At 37.9% G+C, this 21778-nt stretch overlaps 2 protein-coding genes across 7 annotated transcripts in view; both read left to right on the plus strand.

Annotated features, from left to right (window-relative positions):
* The window catches only part of nsd1a (nuclear receptor binding SET domain protein 1a), a 1446438-nt gene that overhangs the window by 541888 nt on the left and 882772 nt on the right, over positions 1-21778 (plus strand). The window lies entirely within an intron of this gene.
* Positions 1-21778, plus strand: part of tspan17 (tetraspanin 17) — a 62439-nt gene that overhangs the window by 7168 nt on the left and 33493 nt on the right. For 5 of the 6 annotated variants that reach the window (XR_015506632.1, XR_015506633.1, XR_015506634.1 and 2 more), the window contains 1 exon segment: positions 19847-19897. Coding sequence is in view for 3 of the 6 variants with exons in the window: in XM_087280180.1 (XP_087136306.1) it covers positions 19847-19897 (51 nt within the window). In the remaining 3 variants the exon portion in view is untranslated. 6 annotated transcript variants of the gene reach the window in all.

The following is a 21778-nucleotide window of genomic DNA, read 5'->3' on the forward strand; positions in this document are numbered from 1 at the left end:
ATCACAGTAATTTCTGTTGAGCACGTGAACACAATGGCCAATCAATTAAGAACAAACTCAAATGTTCGTGGGAAATGAAGGTTTTTTAAATTTTAGCATCGATTGGTACCAAATTCCAGTAGTGTAACAACTATGCTCCGATCGATCAGCCGAATATCGATATCGGCCGATGGTTATATTTAAAGACTCGATTGGTACTCTATAATCTTGCCTATCTCATAAACTGATCACAAATGTTTGTTTATGAGTTTACAAGCAGAGGAAGACGCATATGTGCTCCCGTATATTATGCATAGCATATAGCAGCCACAACACGTGACGCGAGGAGGTAAATGATGTGTGGAGATGTGAAGACTCAATGTGCTCACATCACAATAGCTAATATATACATGCACTGTAAAAAAAAAGTTGATTTTAAACTTAATATAATAAGGCACACAGCTTTTTGAGTTAACTCAACAAACAGGGTCTGAAGACCAGTCAACTCAAAATATTTAGTTGAATTCCTTGTTTTCCCAACAAGATATTTTTGTTTGCTGAACAAAAATGATCATGTTTACTGAACAAGATTTTTTTTTTTGTTTACTGAACAAAATAAGACAAACTGATCCATTGTGCATTCACTAATATTTTTTAGGATTCAAATGAAATACACAAGAAAAGTCAATTAACTTTTAATTTTTTTTTAAAAAGCTTAAACTCCTGGAAGCTGAAATCAACGCTCTACTTAATGTTGTAGCTGAATTAAACACATTTATTTTATTTTTAGATGTATTTCACACTAAACCAAATCTGATTATTCGAGTTTACATGCATATTAAAATGTTTTGTCATAAATATTTTTATTTATTTTTTAATCTTGAATTTTCTGAACAATTTGGTTTTGCTGAAAAAAGTATTGTGTTTTCAAAACAATTTTACTATGAAAAAATATGACAGATAAGTACATTTTGGTTCTCCCAAATCTTTCCCTCAAGTCTCTCCTAAGTCTTAAATATGTTTCTCCATTACATCATTATTAAAAAGCCGATCTTTCCACTACGGTTTTAATGTGATATATTGTGAGATTAAAGGAAGCACTTGGAGTGGGAAGCTTCCATGAGTCACTCCTGAGGTGAACAACAGATCGCCTGGAGCCTGATTCTGTTCAGCTTCTTGGTGTCGTAAATCTCAGCTCGGTCTCCTTTCAATTGTTACTATTGAATGGGGTAGAGAAGACCCTTCTGGTAGGCGTGCTGGTAATTGGTGCCCCCTCACGCTTTAATGTCGTCCCGTCTGAAATGTTAACCTTGCATAATGATCCGCTGCCCCTAGAACAGCCTGCCCTCCTACTGCTATTGTTCCCACGTTATTGAGAGCCTGTTGTGTTTTGTTGTATCCTGCACAGCAGTGTTTCACTAAACTGTGGCCAGAATGTCAGCTTATACTCCTGGAAGCTGAAATCAATCCTCTGCTAAATGCTGTAGGTAAATTAAACATTTCTTTATGTTCGTTTTAGATGTAGTTCACACTGAACCAAATCTGATTTTTAGGGTGCTTCACATCTGTAGTTTGCTTCATTTGGTCCGGACCAAGGGCAATAAATGATACATTGTTGCATTTTCTGCCGTCTTTGGGTCGTTTTCACACCACACTGCTGGCTTTGGTCCGAAGTATTTGAAACGAACCAAAATGCAGTCATCATTGAACATATTTCCTAAACTGCTTTTTGATTGGTTAGCCTTCACGTGCGGGAAAATGCCAATGAACTCCCGCAAGTAAACAAAACCGGCAGACACAATAATTAGTTTTTACTCTGGAGGGACGACTACGCTGACTGATTGGATCCCTGCTTTAGACAAACTATACATTTCGAGAATGAAGCGCGGCTGGAAAACAGTGTTTAATGCATCGCTCGTCACTTCAGGAGGAGGCGTGAATTAATTTAGCTGAACTGCGACATGGTCATCTTGCGGAAATATTACCAACGATCCATCAGGTAAATTTTTCCTCCATATCCCATAATGCACAGCGCATCGGCCTACGGCAGCTGGATTAGTCTAAAAGGCGCTGAACTTTTTGCGGTTGGACCTGTTTTAGTTCGGATCATATTCTCACCACAAACAAACCGCTCCAGGGTTTGTTTGAAAGTGTAGACCTGAAAAGGCCACCTCTTCAAACAGGTCTCGGTACGCTTGTTTGGTCAGCTTTTGGTCAACATACTCCATATTAGGGCTGGGCGACTTGGCCTAAAATCAAAACATTTAAATTAATTGAACTTTGACTCGAATTGCGATTAATTTAATTTGTTTATAATTATAATTTTTTTTAGCCTTCATAGTTCACTGACAAGTTTTGTACAGTAAATATGCTCGCATATTACAAATGAGAGATTTCTTAATGAAGGTACAACTAGGGCTGTGCAATTAATCGAAAATCCGGTTTTGTTTCAATTTTGGCTTCTAACGATTATGAAAAACCATTAATCGAGATAAACAATTATTCCATCATATACCGCCCCCTTTCCAGTTGTACACATTTGTTGCTCTGCAAAGCTCAGTTCCACATGAAAATGACTAAAGCATGTACTGTACTGTAACTTTTTCAGCACGGGATGCTGAAAACACACATTGATGTATGTTCGAATTATTCATTTTTTTTTTAAGCGCGAAAGAGCGCATGCTATTGTGTGTGTGCAGGCCGCGCTAATCCTCGGACAGGTTCGGAGACGAGCAGAGTACATACATCTAACGCCATCTTAATGTGAGCACTTTAACTGTCACATACATGCACATTTGTGTCAGAGCGCGGTGTTAAGTGAATATTCATATTACCCATTTTTTAACCAATATTTTTGCGGCAGTCCTTATTATTTTTTTTTTTACGCAGATCTACTAAATACCTGTGTTATTTCAATGACAAATGTCGTGAGCGCAGTATTAGTAGTCGAGCTCGCATTTGTATTAACCTACATGTACGAGCATGTGACTCTCTGCTTGAGCGCCGATTTCCTCTGCTCCTGCACAAAACTTCTTGCACGCCACCTCAAATATAAGCTGCTTCAAGAGCGCGCAGATCTTCTTGTGCGCTCTCAAACAAACGCTGCTGAGTGCGTTTATGTAACGAGTATGTCTCCAGCATTTATTAGATTTGCTAGGAATGCTTATGAATGTCTTTAGTAGACCTAGAGAGTAGCATTAATGCATCCTGAAGTAAAGTGAAACGGCTGTTTGCTGGCCTCACGAATCACGCACCTGTCAGCCAGCCAGTCAGTCAGTCAGCAAGTCACCTTAAAGGGTTAAACAAATGACGCACAGAACTACTACGGTTACAGAAAAGTTTGCGCTGTTATAATTCACTTACCCTTTAATATGTTTTGGTGCGATTGTCACCCACTATTAAAAAATAAAATGTTTTGAATGAGAAGCTGTAATGTAGCCGTGGCGGGATGAATTTTTCGAGGCGCCCCGCCATGGAAGAATGAATGTAGCGGAAACCATGGTTAACCTGACTGTACTAAAAATGTGATGGCAAAGTTAATAAGGAAAAAGTTTAGTTGTTCTTGTTTTTAAGTGAATCTATTGTTCCTTAGCATTGCTGTTAAGATGACATCAACCCTAACCCCACAGCAAACAGAACCGAACCGTGGCTCCAAAACCGTGAACCGAACCGTGCCTTTGGTGTATCGTTACACCTAGTATATTTGCATCTACTACTTGCTTCTATTTTTAAAATATATTCATTATCTGTTTTTTTCCTGTCTCTGTAATTCTGTAGAAGCTTCTGTCACGTAAACAAATTCCTCGTATGTGTGAATAAGTCTGGCAGTAAAGCTCTTTCTGATTCTGATAAAATTCATGGTAATCAGGGCTTTACATTAACTTTTTTAATCACCGGCCACTGTGGCTAGTAGTTTTCCAATGTTACCAGCCACTCTGCATTTTCACTAGCCACAATTTTGTTGTTGGGAAACTATATTTTATATGCATAAATTTGACATTGACATGCTAAAGTTACTTGATTTAAATTTTGTGTTATGTCCACTTGCGTCCTCATTCTTTTCACTTTTTGTGTGTCGAGTATGAGCTTGCTCAATGAGCATGAGCAAATGGGTTGTGGTTTCATAGTGTTATATTGCAATTAGTTTTTAATTTCACATGACTTTTTTTAGAGCTCAAAATTAACGATGTACCAAATTTATCTCTATAACAACACTAAACAATAATTCTTTCTTAGCCACAAAATTTTAATGTGTCAAAACAAGCAAAATATAGCTGTATACTATACTTTTTATTTAACAAAACATTTCTTAAAAAAGAAAGAAAAGAAAAATATGCACAGTAATCTGTCGTGGCCAAAGAACTCTCAGATCACCAGTTCAGATCACACACACACACACACACACACACACACACACACACACACACACACACACACACACACACACACACACACACACACACACAAGCCCTCACAACAGGGAGAGCTCGCGCTGAGCGGAGCAGAAAAACGAAAAAAAAAAAAACGAAAAAAAAGAAGCACTTTTCCGACGATCCCTTACTGAAAGCTCCACTCAGCGCGAGCTCTCTCGGCTAAACACATATTGCGAGGGCTTAAACGGAGCAGTGCTCGTAATGTCGAGCGAAAAAAAAAAAAAGAAAGACAGCTGTGAATTATAACCAGCTTTGTCTTTTTGTAGGAAACTCACTTTAGATCTTTTTAGGGTAAGAGGTTTTTGAGTTATTGCCGTCTATAACTGAATGTGTGTCAGGAATATCAAAACAAAACCAACTGAACTGCGCTCATTTCTGGCGCCCCCCTGGATATACAGTGTCCTTAGCATTTGCCTATGGTGCCTATGCCACGGGCCAACCCTGAGTTGGCTCCTGAGTGTTATAAATACTCGCGCTCACCTCCCTCGCGACAGCGCATAGGAGATAAATGAAGTCAGTACATAATAACCGGTTATGATTATTACTGAACCCATACCGAATTGTCCGCGTCTGCATCGCGGTGCACCGACGAAACAATTAATTTTGACACCCCTAGTGAAGTAGTTACACAAGTTGAATGACTAAAAGACTTAAACTAAGAATAAAGTTAGGGTTGTTTTAACGACTAAACCCAAAAATGGCAATATTAAAGTCAGTTGAGTGTATATGTAATGCCAAAACAACATTGCATGCTTGACTTTGTGGAGTTTTCAGTGAACGATCATGTAAGAACTACATCTAAAAGAATTGCAGTGGTTGACTTCTCTTTGAAGGGAAAAGTGTTTCTTTGAAGCGCATTTTTCGGTGAGGTCAGGGTGTTGCTATGTGGTTGTTAAGTGCTCAGACTGGACATTGCTATGTAGTTGCTATGGTGTTCTGTGTGGTTATTTACAGGGTTCTATACATACAGCTGTGTTTTCTGACCTAATCATTGCACACATATTACCACTTTTCAACAATTTCCACAATTGGAGGTGTCATAGGTGTTTACAGGATGAGTGCTTTTGTACACTCAAATCCCTTTCCCAAACATATGAGTAATAGCATCAATAATTAAGTCTGATCTCCTTGTCAGTTTACGGTCCCCTCGTTGCATCTGAAAGCCTTCTTTTGTCTCTGGACTCCTTTTGTCTTTGCAGACAGTTTGACCCCTGTGCACCCGTACCGTCTAATGCCCGTCTGATTGGTTTAAAGTGGAGACAGTCTGATCGGGCAGAAACCTACCTGATCCCTAAAGAGCGCTCACTTCACTAGCTTTAGACTTGTCCAAGTAGATGGCCTGTAATTACAGACGCCTCGCTCTGTAATCGCAGTCTGATATCTACTCTGGAGGCTTCGCAGGGACATATTTGAGTTCCCACCATCAAACCTCCCCCTTTCCACCCAAGCAGCCTTTAATTCTTGCCTTTTCATTTCCATTCGGCACCCTTGCAACTATAGCTGCACAATATATTAAAAGAATTGGATTTATCGCAATAATAGTAAATGCAATATTCGTATAGCAGAGAGATTGGCTTGTTTTTTATATTATATGCCAAATGTATTGCAATTATAGGACTTTTCCCCCCAAAATTTTTATCCTCCAGCCCTACTTGCAGCAGCCCTCTTGTCTTGTATTCAAATGAAGATGTTTGGGGGTGTCTGAGAGGGACGTGCTGTTCCCACGGTGTCTGAGTGGCCCCAGTGTGAGCAACGGCCTTCTGTCTCTCAGTGAACCCCATTCAGCCTCTCGCTGACAGAGCCGTGCAGCTATTGTCAAACATACAGCCACTGATCCAGCAAAAGCAGGGACAGCTGTGTTTGTTTGCATGCTTGTGGATAATATAAGGCACAACATGTACATTTTTGTTCATTAAAATATCAAAAAATCACTAGAACGGTGATATATATATATATATATATATATATATATATATATATATATATATATATATATATATATATATATATATATATATATATATATATATTGCTGACTTGTGTAGTTGCAGTAAAACCAGTCTCAAGCCATGTCTGTAGGTAATACCCATGAACATGGGTATTTTTATAATTGCGTCATTTAAAAAAAAAAATTTTATCCGCATGAAAATGCAAAGAAAGATGCATATTAAAAGGGGGGCAATAATTAGGGCTGCTTGATTTTGGAAAAAATCATAATCACAATCATTTTGGTCATAATTGTAATCACGATTATTCAAAACGATTTTCAGCTGAAGTTAATATTATTAGCGCTCCTGAGAATTTAGTTTTTTTAAATAACTATTTCCCAAATTATGTTAAACAAAGCAAGGAATTTTAACAGTATTTCCTCTAATATTTTTTTTTCTTCTGGAGAAAGTCTTGTTTTATATTAGCTAGAATAAAAGCAGGTTTAAATATTTTGAAACCCATTTTAAGGTCAACATTATTAGCCCCCTTAAGCAATATAGTTTTTGATTGTCTGCAGAAGAAACTACTGTTATACAATGACTTGCCTAATTACTCTAATTAAGCCTTTGAATTGCACTTTAATCTAAATGTTTGTATTTTGAAAAACATCTAGTAAAATGTTATGTGCTGACATCATAGCAAAGATAAAACAAATCAGTAATTAGACATGAGATATCAAAACTATTATGTTCAGAAATAAGTTAAAATAACTTCTTTCCATTAAACGGAAATTGGAAGAAAAGGGTTGCTAATATTCTGGAGGGGTAATAATTCTGACTACAACTGTATACATACAGTTATTTTCCACCCTGCAAAGGAAAGAGAAATAAATACAATAGAATAAAAATATGTAACAAACTGTGCTTTAAGCATCTTCACTGTAAGAAAAACACTTTAGCTACAGCAGTCCCTCAGTCAAGAGCAGCGAGGAATTTTCTCGTCGTTTGATTATTGATAAAACAGGCGGCAGCATTTCGCACTGTCACTTTATTGGTTTCTCTTTCACGTGTCTTTTGATTCTCAACTCGTTTGTTTATTACGCAAATGAGGGTTAATATGAATATTCACTAATCTCCGCGTTTGGACACCTATTTGACCATTAAAGCGCTCACGTTAAGATTACTTTAGATGTCTGCGCTCCTCTGCTCGTCTCAGTGTGAGAATGAGACCGAATGCTGACCGCGTGCTTAAGTGTATGCGCGTGTTGCACACACACATAAGCACGCGGTCTTTCGCGCTTTTGGTATATGATGCAATAATCGTTTATCTCGATTAATGGTTTTTCATAATCGTTGGAAGCCATAATCGAAATCAGATTTTCGATTAATTGCACAGCCCTAGCAATAATGACACTTTTGTGCTGAGTTCTGCACTTTACACATTAACGTGAGTTAATACACGCACTGCGGGCTACACATAGAACACCTTATTTTCACACCAGTGCGCACACCTTCAACTACACACACATACATCAGGGCCGTACCATTACATAAACTGCATGGGGGTAAATCAGGACTGAACCATTCACTGCTTATACTACACTTTGCATATTTCGCAGTGGCCAGTGTGGCAAAGATGGCAGAACTCGCCGAACAGATCCGCCACTTTTGACACTCATACACAGTCATAAAGTCCTCATGCTGCAGGAATAAGGAAGTTGGTGAACGTGCGGAGCTGTGGTGCAGTGAGGGGTTTGTGTCTTTAATAAACTACGACAGTTTGCGTTCACTGAGTGATAAATAAATCCGTATGAAACAGCCCCCTAAAAGTCACGTCTCGCTTTCAGTTTCGGGGTTAGGCGCGTTTTGCACTCACACAAAAAGTGTACCGCGCCAAAGCCCAAGTAAACCGCTCTGTGGCACACTGATAGTGTGAGTACACCCTAAAAGAACGTGTAAACGGCCAAGCAAAAAAATCTGATAAAGGCAACAAATCGAAATTGGGCATCAGGACCTGACAGTGTAAACGGGGTTTGTGCGGGGTAAATTTATTAATCTTTTTTTTGGACCTAACATACGCTGTGTAACATTATGTACTGTTTCGATGGCTTTAAATACCTAGCTAAGTTGATACTAAAATGCTTTAAGGTGAACAGTAAATGATGAAGTTTACCTCACATTAAACTTATCTTATTTAATGTCCTTATCCTTGGCTGCATTAACAGTTTAGCTTTCATGTTTTTTTCACATAAATGTTATAGTCTCTGCTCCTGCTGAAAGATGAATGCCACAGGCACAGGGCTTTTTCTACTTTGGAGAAAGATTAGATTTACTGGATAGAACCCAGGAACCAAAAGTACCCCTTCCCCTGGCCCATGAAACAGAGTGTAACGCCCCATTCACACGGGGCGTCAGCATCAACGCTTCCCATTCACTTTGAATGGGTGACGTCAGGCGTTGCTGAACTGCATTGTGGATCAGCCGCTTCAGAGCTGTTGTTTGCTGCAGAAATTGAGACTAGCTTAACTTTTCAAGCGTCGATGGAAGCGTCAGCCAATCAGATCGCTATATGCAAATACACCTGCAAGACAGTGGCCTATTGCTGACTGAATTTCATTGGCTGACGCTTCTATGACGATCGCTTCAGCCCCAACTTCAGACACACCCTCAGTCAAGCGTTGACGCTGAAGCCCCGTGTGAATGGGGCGTAAGGGGAAGGGCTTTAAAATTTACCCCTAAGAAATGCGACAGCACTACAGCACCTGCAGACGTCAACATATCTCATCGCGATCTCTTGCTTCATTTGAGATTGACGATTGCGACTGCTGTAGTTATTCCAGTTGCTTTATTTTTTGGTATTTATCTTCAGGAAATCACTGAAGGCAACAATATCATGTTATCATGTCGATATAATGTGGCAATAAGATCTTTACTGTGCTGTGTATTTACACCATGGCCATATTCATCTACAAACACATGAAAACAACATTAACATTATCGCAGAAACTGTAAAAGCTCATTCCCAGCCACTAAACTTTTCTGACAGGGTATTCGAGTGTCATCGAGTGACAGAATGTTGTGGGACTGCTATACAGGAGTTATTTTTAGGTATTATAGAAAAATTTTACGGTTTTTATTTCAGTGTTTTTTTTTAAAGCATGATAGTAAAACACAAACACCGTTATGATTGTAATAAAGGGCACCTATGGTAAAAAATCTACTTTTCAAGTTGTTTGGACAGACATGTGTATATGTATAGTGTGTAGACCGTCATATTGGGGTGATATAAACACACCCAGTGCTTTTTTTCAATTTAACAATATAAAAACGGTGGACCAATTAGAGCGGTTTTCAGACCGACCGCAACTTGTAGGAATTCGGTCCCCCCACCCACTGATATTCACTGACAGGCTCGCGTCCCCTAAGCCTCAGTTTGTGGTTTCACGTCCGCCATTTTCAAAGTCAAAAGCGATATCACTAAAGGAACATCCTAAAGGAACATCCTTGCTCTATTTTTAGATGTAAGGCTCATTGGGCTTTCATTATCGCTCTAATCGTAATTATTGTTTGTAACTTTTAGTAGTTTTGCAAACGTGTACTTTTCATTATGTCCGCCTTAAACTTCAGCTGTTTGCATTTCTTACGTTCACAGAAGCTCCCTGTGATCTTACCTAGGTGCAGCTGGAAAAGTGTAAACACGTTGCCTCATGTGCGCGTCTCTCTATTGGATATAAAATACCGAACTTGCCTGCAGGTCGCACATCAGAAGCGCTGCTCTGTGTGGCGCGACGCTGACGCAGCGCCATGCATTTTGGAATTCTGGCCGTGGGTTTCTGTCGGTGTGCAGGTGGCAACGCTTCGAGTCTGCGTCTGGGCACCGCGGACCATCTCTGTGTACACATCTCACTCAATGTACTCTCACTCCTGCTCCCTCTCTCAGCTCCGCCCCCTTGTTCTGTTGGGCGGGAAGCCGAAACTAACTTTCATGTGAAGCAACACGCCCCTAAAACAGCGAGCTGCGTACACGCCCCCAACATGACACTTTTTAACACATTATTATAATAAGATCTGAACTGTGTTTTAAACTGAACCTAAACTGGCACACTCAGAAGAACCTTAATACTAATATTAAATCATAAAAAGGAGTAAACTATCTGCCCTTTAAAACATGTGATTGTTTGTTGTAAAAATTTATAAGAATGACAAAAAATACTAATTTGTGCATCTTTTTACTTTCGTGTGCAGCCATGCTGCCGCTTTAGATGGTGTATTCTGGGAAAATTGTATACCTCTTGGTTTCGAGTGTGGTCCTGAAAAATCTTCGTTTCAAGGAGTATCTAGCCCTTTTCCTTAGGCCTACTCCTGAAAAGCTAAAGAGAATTGGGACACCCCTACCCCTTCACGTGAACCCGCAAATCGAGGTGTAGGGGTATGGGGTACGATTGGGATTGGGTCTTAGTCAGGGGTGTCCAAAGTCGGTCCTGGAGGGCCGGTGTCCTGCTGACTTTAGCTCCAACTTGCTTTAACACACCTGCCTGGAAGTCTCTTCCTAGTAAGAGCTTGATTAGCTGGTTCAGGTGTGTTTGATTAGAGTTGGAGCTAAACTCTCCAGGGCACTGGCCCTCCAGGGCCGAGTGTGGACACCCCTGGCTGATTATTTTTTGTTGCGTATTTTTTCTGCTGTGTGACCTGATTCGAAATATTTTATCAGCCCAATCCTAACATGCGGCTTGTGTATTATGTACAGAATGTGCATTTCGGATTTCTGACAGAGACCTCAAGTGTTTATTGCGTGTGTTTGTCCTCTTTTGAGCTCACGCTGAGCTCATGTGAAGCTTTGTGTTTTTGTATGTTTTTCCTTTTCATATCCTCCAGGTTCATACGGCAGATGGGAACCACATGTCCGTTCCCCCTCTTCCTCTGTTGCTCTGCGAGGGAGTTTATTTCCATGCCATTTCCCAGCAGGCTCTTCTCTCACTCGCACACATTGACTCATTCTCGCTAAAACACAGATGAATCAGGCCAGAGTCACTCTCGCTGTTCCATCAATTATTAAAACTGACTCTAACATGCGGAGATTGAGCCACTGCTGATGTCCAGCAATTATGTTGTAATCACAGAGTGCTATTGTTTTGTGTGTGTGTGCTTTGAAATAGACAAAAGCTCACGTTTCGGGTGAGATTTGTATCCTTGATGAGGTCTGGAAGTCCTGTTTGAAACCTGTCTCCGGCATCTTGTTGGAAACACTGAACTTGCTATCATTATTTCCATATTTGAGGCCAGAGAAATAGATGTTGTAACCATTTAGATCCAAAAAGAAGCCATTTTCGTTATTTGTGATAAAACTAAAAGAAATGTTATGAGGACCCCGCTATACGCTGTAAAAAAAAAAAAAATCCTGCATCATAAGATTGAATCAAATTAACTTATTTTAGTCATCTCAACTCACATCAATCAACATTGCGTTATTTTTTTATCCTGCGATGTACACTCAGTGGCCACTTTATTAGGTACACTTTACTAGTACTAGGTTGGACCACTTTTGCCTTCAGAACTGCTTTAATCCTTCGTGGCATAGATTTACCAAGGTAATGGAAATATTCCTCAGAGATTTTGCTCCATATTGACTTGATAGCATCACACAGTTGCTGCAGATTTCTCAGCTGCACATCCATGATGCGAATCTCCCATTCCACTGCATCCCAAAGGTGCTCTATTGGATTGAGGATCTGGTGACTGTGAAGGCCATTTAAGTACAGTGAGTTAATCGTCATGTTCAAGAAACCAGTCTGAGATGATTCACGCTTTGACATAATGCATTATCCTGCTAAAAGTTGTCATCAGACGATGAAGATACTGTGGTCATAACGGGATGGACATGGTCAGCAACAATTCTCAGGTAGGCTGTGGTGTTGACACAATGCTTAATTAGTACTAATGGACCCAAAGTATGCTAGGAAAATATCCCCACTCCATTACACCACCACCAGCCTGAATCGTTGATACAAGGCAGGATGGATCCATGCTTTCATGTTGTTGATGCCAAATTCCGACCCGACCATCCAAATGTCGCAGCAGAAATCAAGACTTATCAGAGCAGGCAACGTTACTCCAATCTTCTATTGTCCAGTTATGGTGAGCCTGTGGGAATTGTAGCCTCAGTTTCCTGTTCTTAGCTGACAGGAGTGGCCACAGGTGTGGTCTTCTGCTGCTGTAGCCCATCTGCCTCAATGTTGGATGTGTTGTGTGTTTAGAGATGCTCTTCTGCAGACCTCAGTTGTAACGAGTGCTTATTTGAGTAACTGTTGCTTTATATAATAACTTTAACTGTTAAAAGCTATTACCTTCTAGTTAATTAGTTAAAGTAACTAATAAAGTTATGGTAACTAATGTTCTTAACTTTTCTGATTTTGATTGTAATTCAATAATGTGTGCACCTTTTTTTTTTTAAAGCTGCTTTTGAAACTATAAATAAACAACTGTCAATTTACAACAGTGCACATGTTTTACCAATTGATTATGGTTTATACTATTTTTGTGTGTCCATGTGTGTGGCATGTATTTTTTAATTTTTTTTGTAACTCCTGTTTTGACAGTTTTGGACATTATTTTGTAAAATAAATTAATAATTATTGTGATTATCGCTATACAAATAAGCTTGAATTGAATTGAAATAAGTTAAAACAATATAAAAAAATATGTATCGTCTTGACGTTTTGTCATTTTTATAATGTAGTTCTCTATGTTTGTCTGAAGAAAGTCTGAGCGGTCCTGGTTCTTGCAGTATATGTGATTCTTAGGGTGTTGCTTTGCAGTTTTCTGAGTTGAGCAGTTGCTAGGGGCCTGCTCAAATGGATAGTGCAGGCAAAAATATATTTTAACCCACATGTTTTCCTCAACTGGGTTGACCTTTGTGTTTTGTGCACATAAAAGACCTGAATGACCTGAAAAGACCTGTTTTAGACCTGAATGACTTTAAAGTAGGGAGAGTTTCAGCATAATGTAAATGATTGTCTTATTTTGTTTCACAAAAGAAAAAAGGTGAACATATTTGTCGCAAAATGAGAGAGAGATTTATTTGTCAGCAAAAACAATAAGTCAGGCCATTTAAAAAAGCTGCTAGTTATGAATTTATATTGAGGATTTGTCTCAATATTATCAAAGCATCTCAACTGAGACTTAAAAGTCTCATTTAATTAGGTGTTTAACTTTTGTTTTAAATATGAATGCCTCCTGTAACCTCTGTAGTACAGAATTGAGCTCATTTTTTGGGGTTTGCCATGTTTAAGATGTAAAAAAATTGTAAATGTAAAAAAAAAAAAAAAAAAAATCAGCATCTTGCAGAAAGTTTCTTTGTTGCAGACAGACTTTCCAAAATTATATGTTTCCATGGAGTGCAAAATCAGTACTTTAATAAAGATAAAGATGTCAGAAATGAAGCAAAAGGAAAGCAAAAGCTCTTATGAATGTAGCAGCTGGTGGAAAAACTGTCAAATCACTGAGAGTTTACGCCAAGAGGTTATTCGGGATAATACAGAGATTCTGTAAGTCTATTTATTTATTTTTTAAAAATCTTTGAAAAGTACATACAGTGGAAGTATTGAAAATGTCATAATTTTCAAGGAAACTCTCAGAGAATGAAAATTAGGCTGTAGAATGGCCCAGCCAATCACCTTATGTGAATCCAATAGAAAATAGAAAATAAAGATCAGATTTAATAGACGAGACCCACAGAACCAGCAAGATTTTGACACTCTCTTGAAGTCTGTGAGAAACTCACACCTGAGCAATGCATGTGACTTCATTTTCCATATGAGAGGCATCTTTAAGCTGTCATACAAAAGCATTTTATAAAGAGCATTAAATGCGTTTCAGTAGTTCAGCACTTTCTCATTGTGATGCTCTATTGTTTTCACACATAACTCGTTTTTCAGATGTTTTGTTTTATTTTTGTGTTTGGATTGTTTGGGTTTTCAGAATCTGAGTCAATTCCATGTTAGCAGTTTCGTTAGAAAGTTATACGCAGAAAAAAACATGACATGTTTAATACTTGCTTAAAATTGCAAACACAGTGAAAGAATTTCCACATTTTCTTTCGAAACTTTTGCTCCAAGAACAAGACAAAATAGTAAACATAAATAAATGATAAAAAAATAACATGATGAAATCATAATAATAAACTTAAATCTTATAATAATAATAACAACAACAATAATAATAAAATAATAATAATTCAGTTAAATTAGCAGGTTGCAGAAGGTAATGGGTTAAAGATACAAATAGGTTCATTCAATGGGCAAATTTAGTTTCAAATTGATAATATGTTATAAGGGTTGCCATTTATCATAAACTACCATTTAAGTAATCGTAATTACAATTATGACAAAAATAATCATGACTATGATTTTTATCCTAATCGAGCAGGCCTCATTTGCATTGCAATATATATATATATATATATATATATATATATATATATATATATATATATATATATATATATATATTGCAGACAAACAAGATATTGCAATGTCAGTTTTTCAATATCAATATAGACATAATTACAGTTATTTTGCTCATAAATGTAATCACGGTTATTCAAAACGATTATCAGTTGAAGTCGAAATTATTAGCGCTCCTGTGAATTTTATTTAATTTTTTATAAATATTTCCGGAATCATGTTTATGAATTTTTCTCAGTATTTCCTATAATATTTTTTCCTCTGGAGAAAGTCTTATTTGTTTTATTTTGGCTAGAATAAAAGCAGGTTTAAATATTTTAAAGCCTATGTTAAGGTCAACATAAAAAGTCTCCCGCAAATGCACAGAGACTCCTGAATGCCCCCAAACCAGTGATCGAAATCGCGCGTCTCCCTCCCGGTCCTCAAATACGTCGTGCACTCTTCTCACCCCTCCCCCACCGCATTCCTCCTCGCTCTTCTGACACGTCGCGTGCACCTTGTCAAACACCACCAAACCACCACCTCCCAACAGCTGAGCCAAAAAAACCGTGAAACTCTGACCAATGTGAGGAGAGTTTACTCACACATGGTTTGTTTTAGCTCCTTTGGTCCGTTTAGAAACTTTGCCGTGTGAAAGCGAACCGGACCAAGAGCAAAGAGCAACAATGTAACAGTTTTAATCCCTGTTTCAGAACAACTGAATCGATTCACAGGTGTGAAAGCACCCTAAGAGATATCAGCTTTCCTCTGATTGGCCGGAATAACTAAATAAGCTGTTCAAGTGTACTGAACGTGTCTAATCCACAATTTGCACGTGGACGTGACCGAACCTGGCCTCTCCGGATCAGCGCTGAGAGGATCGAGCAGATAGGCTGATGTCTTCATGATAGGCATGAGTGCTATTGACAGAGAAAGTGTGTGTGCTGTGGATGACTGGCCTTTAGCTCTGTCGCAGCCATCCATTGGATTAGCCGAGACCACAGGGAAATGGGATTATGGGATTTGCGGCTGCTGATACCCGACCTCTGACTCTCACCTTCCCGCTCTCATGTTTCCTCTCACTCTGGTGTTTCTGTAACCCACCATCAAACACACACCGCTGAGTGCCCGGCAGGAGTTTGAGAGGGAATCCACAGGTTTTGGGATCGCATTTGAGCTGGAGATCAATCAAGCAACTTCTTTTGTGTGGTTTTGCCCATGAAAAATTGGATTTTTGTTGGTGGTTTGGCCTGTTAACTGGTGCATTTGCCTACAGGGATCCTCTTATGCTTTGTACACTTTCAGCTTAGCACTTATACTGCTGTTTGAGCATTAAAAACATCCTCACTGAAAGTCACTTCAGAATAAGACTGGACAATATTAAGCCTTTTCTGAACTTTCTGTACTTTTTGTTAATATAAATTGACCACACGGGACAATTTCTTTTTTACATTTTAAAAGTATAGACCACCTGACAAAAGTCTTGTCGTTGATCCCAGTTGTAAGAGCATCAAAAAATGACTTCTAGTTGATCATTTGGAAAAGTGGCAGAAGGTAGATTTGTCTGGTGAATCATCTGTTAAACTGCATCCCAATCTTCACAAATACTGCAGAAGACCTACTGGAACCTGCATGGAGCCAAGATTCTCACAGAAATCAGTCAAGTTTGGTGAAGAAGAAATCATGGTTTGGGGTTACATTCAGTATGGGGGCGTGTGAGAGATCTGCAGAGTGGATGATCATCATCAACAGCCTGAGGTATCAAGACATTTGTGCTGCCCATTACATTACAGACCACAGGAGAGGGCAAGTTTTCCAGCAGGATAGCGCTCCTTCTCATACTTCAGCCTCCACCTCAAAGCTCCTGAAAGCAAAGAAGGTCATGGTGCTCCCGGATTGGCCAGCCCAGTCACCAGACATAAACATTATTGAGCATGTCTGGGGTAAGATGATGGAGGACTTGAAGAAGAATCCAAAGGATCTTGATGAACTCTGGGAGTCCTGCAAGAACGCTTTCTTCGCCATTCCAGATGACTTTATTAATCAGTGATTTGAGTCATTGCAGAGATGTATGGATGCAGTCCTCCAAGCTCATGATGGAGTCAGACACAATATTCATTCTGTCTCCACTGCAGCAGGACTTTATATTCTATACTGGACATTATTTCTGTTCAGTGACGAGACTTTTGTCTAAGCATATATATACAAATATAATACATTATGGGTAACACTTTAGTTTAAGTACCTAGTCTTATTATTGACTAGTAGGGTTGCCAGTACTGGTCCCAGTACAATGTTTACCAATATTATGGTGGTATCGCGATACTTTGGCTACAAAATACTACTGTAGTTTGTAAATGGTAGTATCGTCATTAATAGTTCATCTACAATAGATAATTTTGCGTGTGGAAAAATCACTAAAATGCTTGTGCAACAATAGACCTATTGTTATAATAGTCTGTGGACCCTTTTAAGGTTGCAAAACTGTAAAGTTTGCAGCTTTTAGGGTAGCACATTGCACATTTTCTGACGCTTCAGTTCGAGCGCACATCTGATCGGTTCATTTATGTTCCTGTCAATATGAATTAGTAGCTACAACAACCGTGGTTATCTCTTAAAAAGAACAACTCACAGAGTGATATTTTGAAGTACTTTGGATTGTTACCTGATAAGACTGAACAAAAAAAAAAACAAACAAACAAACAAACAAAAAAAAAAACAATAGAACCCAAAAGAGCAACAGGAAACATTGAAACAATTTCTGACCACTTCCTGCTATAATTAGTATCTGTTACAAAAAAAAAACACAAATAGAGCACAAATAACACAAATACACAACAGTATCTTTGTTTGAATGTATTTTTTGTTGGTCAGTTGGAAAACAGAAAAATTGAACTCATTTTAGGTGAAGTGACATGCAAATACTACTATTTTCAATAATAAAGGAATTATGAATTAAATTGAAGTAGGCCTAACATAACATAAAATACAGTATTTCTGACAATTTTCTTTAAAATTTTTATGTTATGAAGTACAATATCACAATACTACTTGGTATCGGGATACTTTAGCTGGTATAGTATTGTAAGATAGTTAATAGTATCGTGACAACCCTATTGACTAGTGGCTTATCCCCGACCTATTGTTAAGATATTAGTATATTAATACTTTATACTATAAATTACATATTAATAGGGCTGGGCGATTTGGCAAAAAAAATAAATATAAAATCTAGGTTTTTTTTTAAAGTTTGACCGATTCACGATTTCGATTTATTTATTTATTTTTTTATTGTGTTACTAGTCTTCTCAAAACATTACAACAACATGACTGAAGTAACATTCTCTTTAAAAGTAACTTGAAGAACCATCTGGTTAAGGAACATTGTATTTTTAATGGCCATGTCTTACAAAATTGGTCAAGGTGTAAATAAATGTAAAACAAATTCACGAGGTAAATATCGTTGCTGAAGATTTGAATAAGAAATATTTGTGTAAATATTGCAGTTGCAGGAATACAGAGGTATTTTTTGCAAGTTTTGCTGAGCCTAGGAAAGATTGGCTGTCAGTAATTGTAAATAACAGGTTGTAAAGCTGCTGCCTTTTTCTTAAAAAGATAGTGGAAGAAAAGGACTGAACATGGAAACTGTAAAGCCTAATTTACCCCAATGTATGAAGTTGTGGACGTATAGAAGGAGCAAATACAAGCACCAGATGTGTGTCTAATATAAAATAATATTTCCCCCCTTTTAAATACCGATCATTTGATGCGCTTTGCTCCACTCTCTGTATTATGCTGCCTGATCTGTCGGGTTTTCAACTAGGTCTGCTAAATGACGTCATGGGGGCGGGTACTTTCATTTTCACTGCTACAGTCCCTCACCTCTGCTCGTGTTCAAACTTCAAACCAAAAAATCAGCGTAGTTTTTCACATGGCAGGCTTTTACGTCCTTCATACATGTTGAAATCGAGTTTGTCGACTTGATGAGGGAATGTCTTGAAAATCCACACAGACGTGACTCAGACTAATGCAACAAGTAAAATCCTACATGACTTCACGCTTTAACAGGCAGTCAGGCAGGTCGTACACCAGAAGCGCCGCAACACGGCACGCACATAACAGTTTAAACTATCACACACACCAAACGCGCACATTCGCATATTTAACATGAAACTAATCAGATGGTGCTCTGTGGTGCAGCTGAAATATGAACTGCTTCGTGAATCGTGGCTGGGCGGCGCCGGTGTGTTTATAGAAATGCATCGCAGAGAGGCGCTTCTGGTGTGCTTCCTACTTCATAGAGTGAACCAAAGCGCATTGGTGCCATTATAATGTATTAAATATATATATTTTTAAAAATCACGATTTCTCGATTTGATTCAAAATTAAATCGTCTTAAAACGTAAATTCAAATTAATCGAAAAAATCGGGAAAAATCGCCCAGCCTTACATATTATGATTGATCTTATTACGCCCCTTATCATATCCAATTCTTAAGCCCAATACTACTACATTTAATAATTAATTTATATAATTTAATAGTTATTGAACAGCAAATTAAGAGAGTTGAGGCAGTAGTCACAGTTAATGGTTTATTAATAGCGAAAAATTATTGGCCTGTCCCTGACATATAGTCAATTATAGCTTTTCGGGAAGGAATGTCAAATAAGTCATAGAGGATTTTCTCCTTAATTTTCATTTTCTTTTGCTTTATGAAACCTGTTTTTTTAAAATGGGACAGTTGGTTTAGATTGGCTTCAGATCGTGCTAAACACACGCCACGATTGTAACATTTTTATTCCATAAACCTCTTATAAAAAAATCTGGTTCCTGGAAGCAGTGGCATCCAAGTGATTTCTCTCATTCAGGTAAAAACACGTCTTGGCTTCTCCTGAATGAATTTATTGCCAATGCATGCAGGGAAATCTGTGCATTCCAGATCTTTGGTTGAAACTCAGCCCAGACAGGTTCGCCCACAGCAGTAACCTCCTGTATTTATGGGAGCGGGAATGAATTGTGTAAGTGGCATAAATGTGATGAATTCTGTTGTGCTTGTGTGTTGCAGTTGCTGGGAGCTGCATTCCTGGGTATTGGACTTTGGGCCTGGGCAGAAAAGGCAAGTTGGAAACACAAATACAGAGTAACACAGCGATCAGTGCCTCGTGCCTCAAATTCCTAATATTATTATCCATGCGGTTGCTTGAGCAACATAATCATGGACATAAACGGAAAACAATGCCGCACTTTACAAGAGGGAACCACCGACAAATACTCTTCTGTCTCGTTCAGTTTATTGGTTTAAATTTGCTAAATTGAATATTTAAAGAAAAAAAATGTTCTGTCCATGTTTTTAGATGCTCATTGGCCAAATGTAAAGCAGTTTTTCCTTCGGATGTCTGTATTTTGTCTTTTAAAGATACAGTTTACCCGAAAATGAAAAAAATTTCAACCATTAATTCACCCACAAGTGGTTTTGAACCTTTGAGTTTATTTTTTGTTGAACACAAAGCAAGATATTTTGAAGTAGGACTGCAGAATTGTTTCAGCTAGGCGTTAGCTGCTATAATTTTTCCAACGGTATAATAACCTTGGATAAATATATCACTGTTTCATGGTATCAGGTATTGTGATCACTGCTGTAAAATGAGTTATTTTAAAATGTATGGGTAACCAAAATATAAATGTATTATATTATAATATAAATATTATGAAATTGGTACTATTTTTGCAAATAAACTGCACAGTTGCAATCTAAACAACTACATTCTTGACTAAAAAAGCCTCAAAAGTATATTTTGTTGTCTAACAGGAGTAATATTTGTCAAATTGTAGTGTCCTGCTTGTTGCTGGCTTTATGTGGGAGGAGTAATACACAAAGGGTAAAGAGGCTGTAGGGATGCTGATATTACTTAAATATATCACGGCTATCAGCCAATCAGATTCGAAATCCAGACAGAACTGTTGTGTGTGTGTGTGTATATATATACAGTTGAAGTCAGAATTATTAGCCCCCCTGAATTGTTAGAACCCCTGTTTATTTTTTCCCCTATTTCTGTTCAACAGAGAGCAGATTTCTTCAACACATTTCTAAACATTATAGTTTTAATAACTCCTTTCTAATAACTGATTTGTTTTATCTTTGCCATGATGACAGTAAATAATATCTTACTTTATATTTTTCAAGACACTTCTATGCAGCTTAAAGTGACTTTTAAAGGCTTAACTAGGTTGATTAGGTTAACTAGGCAGGTTAGGGTTATTAGGCAAGTTATTGTATAACGATGGTTTGTTCTATAGACTATTGAAAAAAAGTTAGCTTAAAGGGGCTAATAATTTTGTCCTCAAAATAGTGTTAAAAAAATGAATAACTGCTTGTATTTTAGCCGAAATAAAACAAATTAGACTTTCTCCAGAAGAAAAAAACATTATCAGACATGCTGTGAAAATTTCCTTACTCTGTTAAATATAATATGGGAAATATTAAAAAAAGCAACAAAAATTCAAAGAGGGGGCTAATAATTCTGACTTCAACTGTATGTATGTATGTATGTATGTATGTATGTATGTATGTATGTATGTATATATATATATATATATACATATACATATATATATATATATATATATATATATATATATATATATATATATATATATATATATACATATACATATACATATATATATATATACATATATATTAAGGGTGTAGCCGAACCCGAATACGGTATTCGGAAAGGCACGAATAGCGTGTTTTTACGAATACTTATTTCGAACAAATACTTGAAAAATTGTTTGTATTCGGGAGCAAGAAAAACACTATATCAAAAAGCAGCGTTTCGTCATGGGACCACAGTGCATGCCCGCGTGAGTGAGTGAGTGAGAGAGAGAGAGAGAGAGAGAGAGAGAGAGAGAGAGACGCTACGTCGGAGGGCGGGGCGAAGGTAAAAGCTGTCTCACACAAGCTTCTCCACAGATACAGACAGAGAAGGCTCGG

This window comes from Danio rerio, chromosome 14 (genome assembly GCF_052040795.2).
Source record: "Danio rerio strain M-AB ecotype USA chromosome 14, GRCz13ab, whole genome shotgun sequence".
Taxonomy (NCBI): domain Eukaryota; kingdom Metazoa; phylum Chordata; class Actinopteri; order Cypriniformes; family Danionidae; genus Danio; species Danio rerio.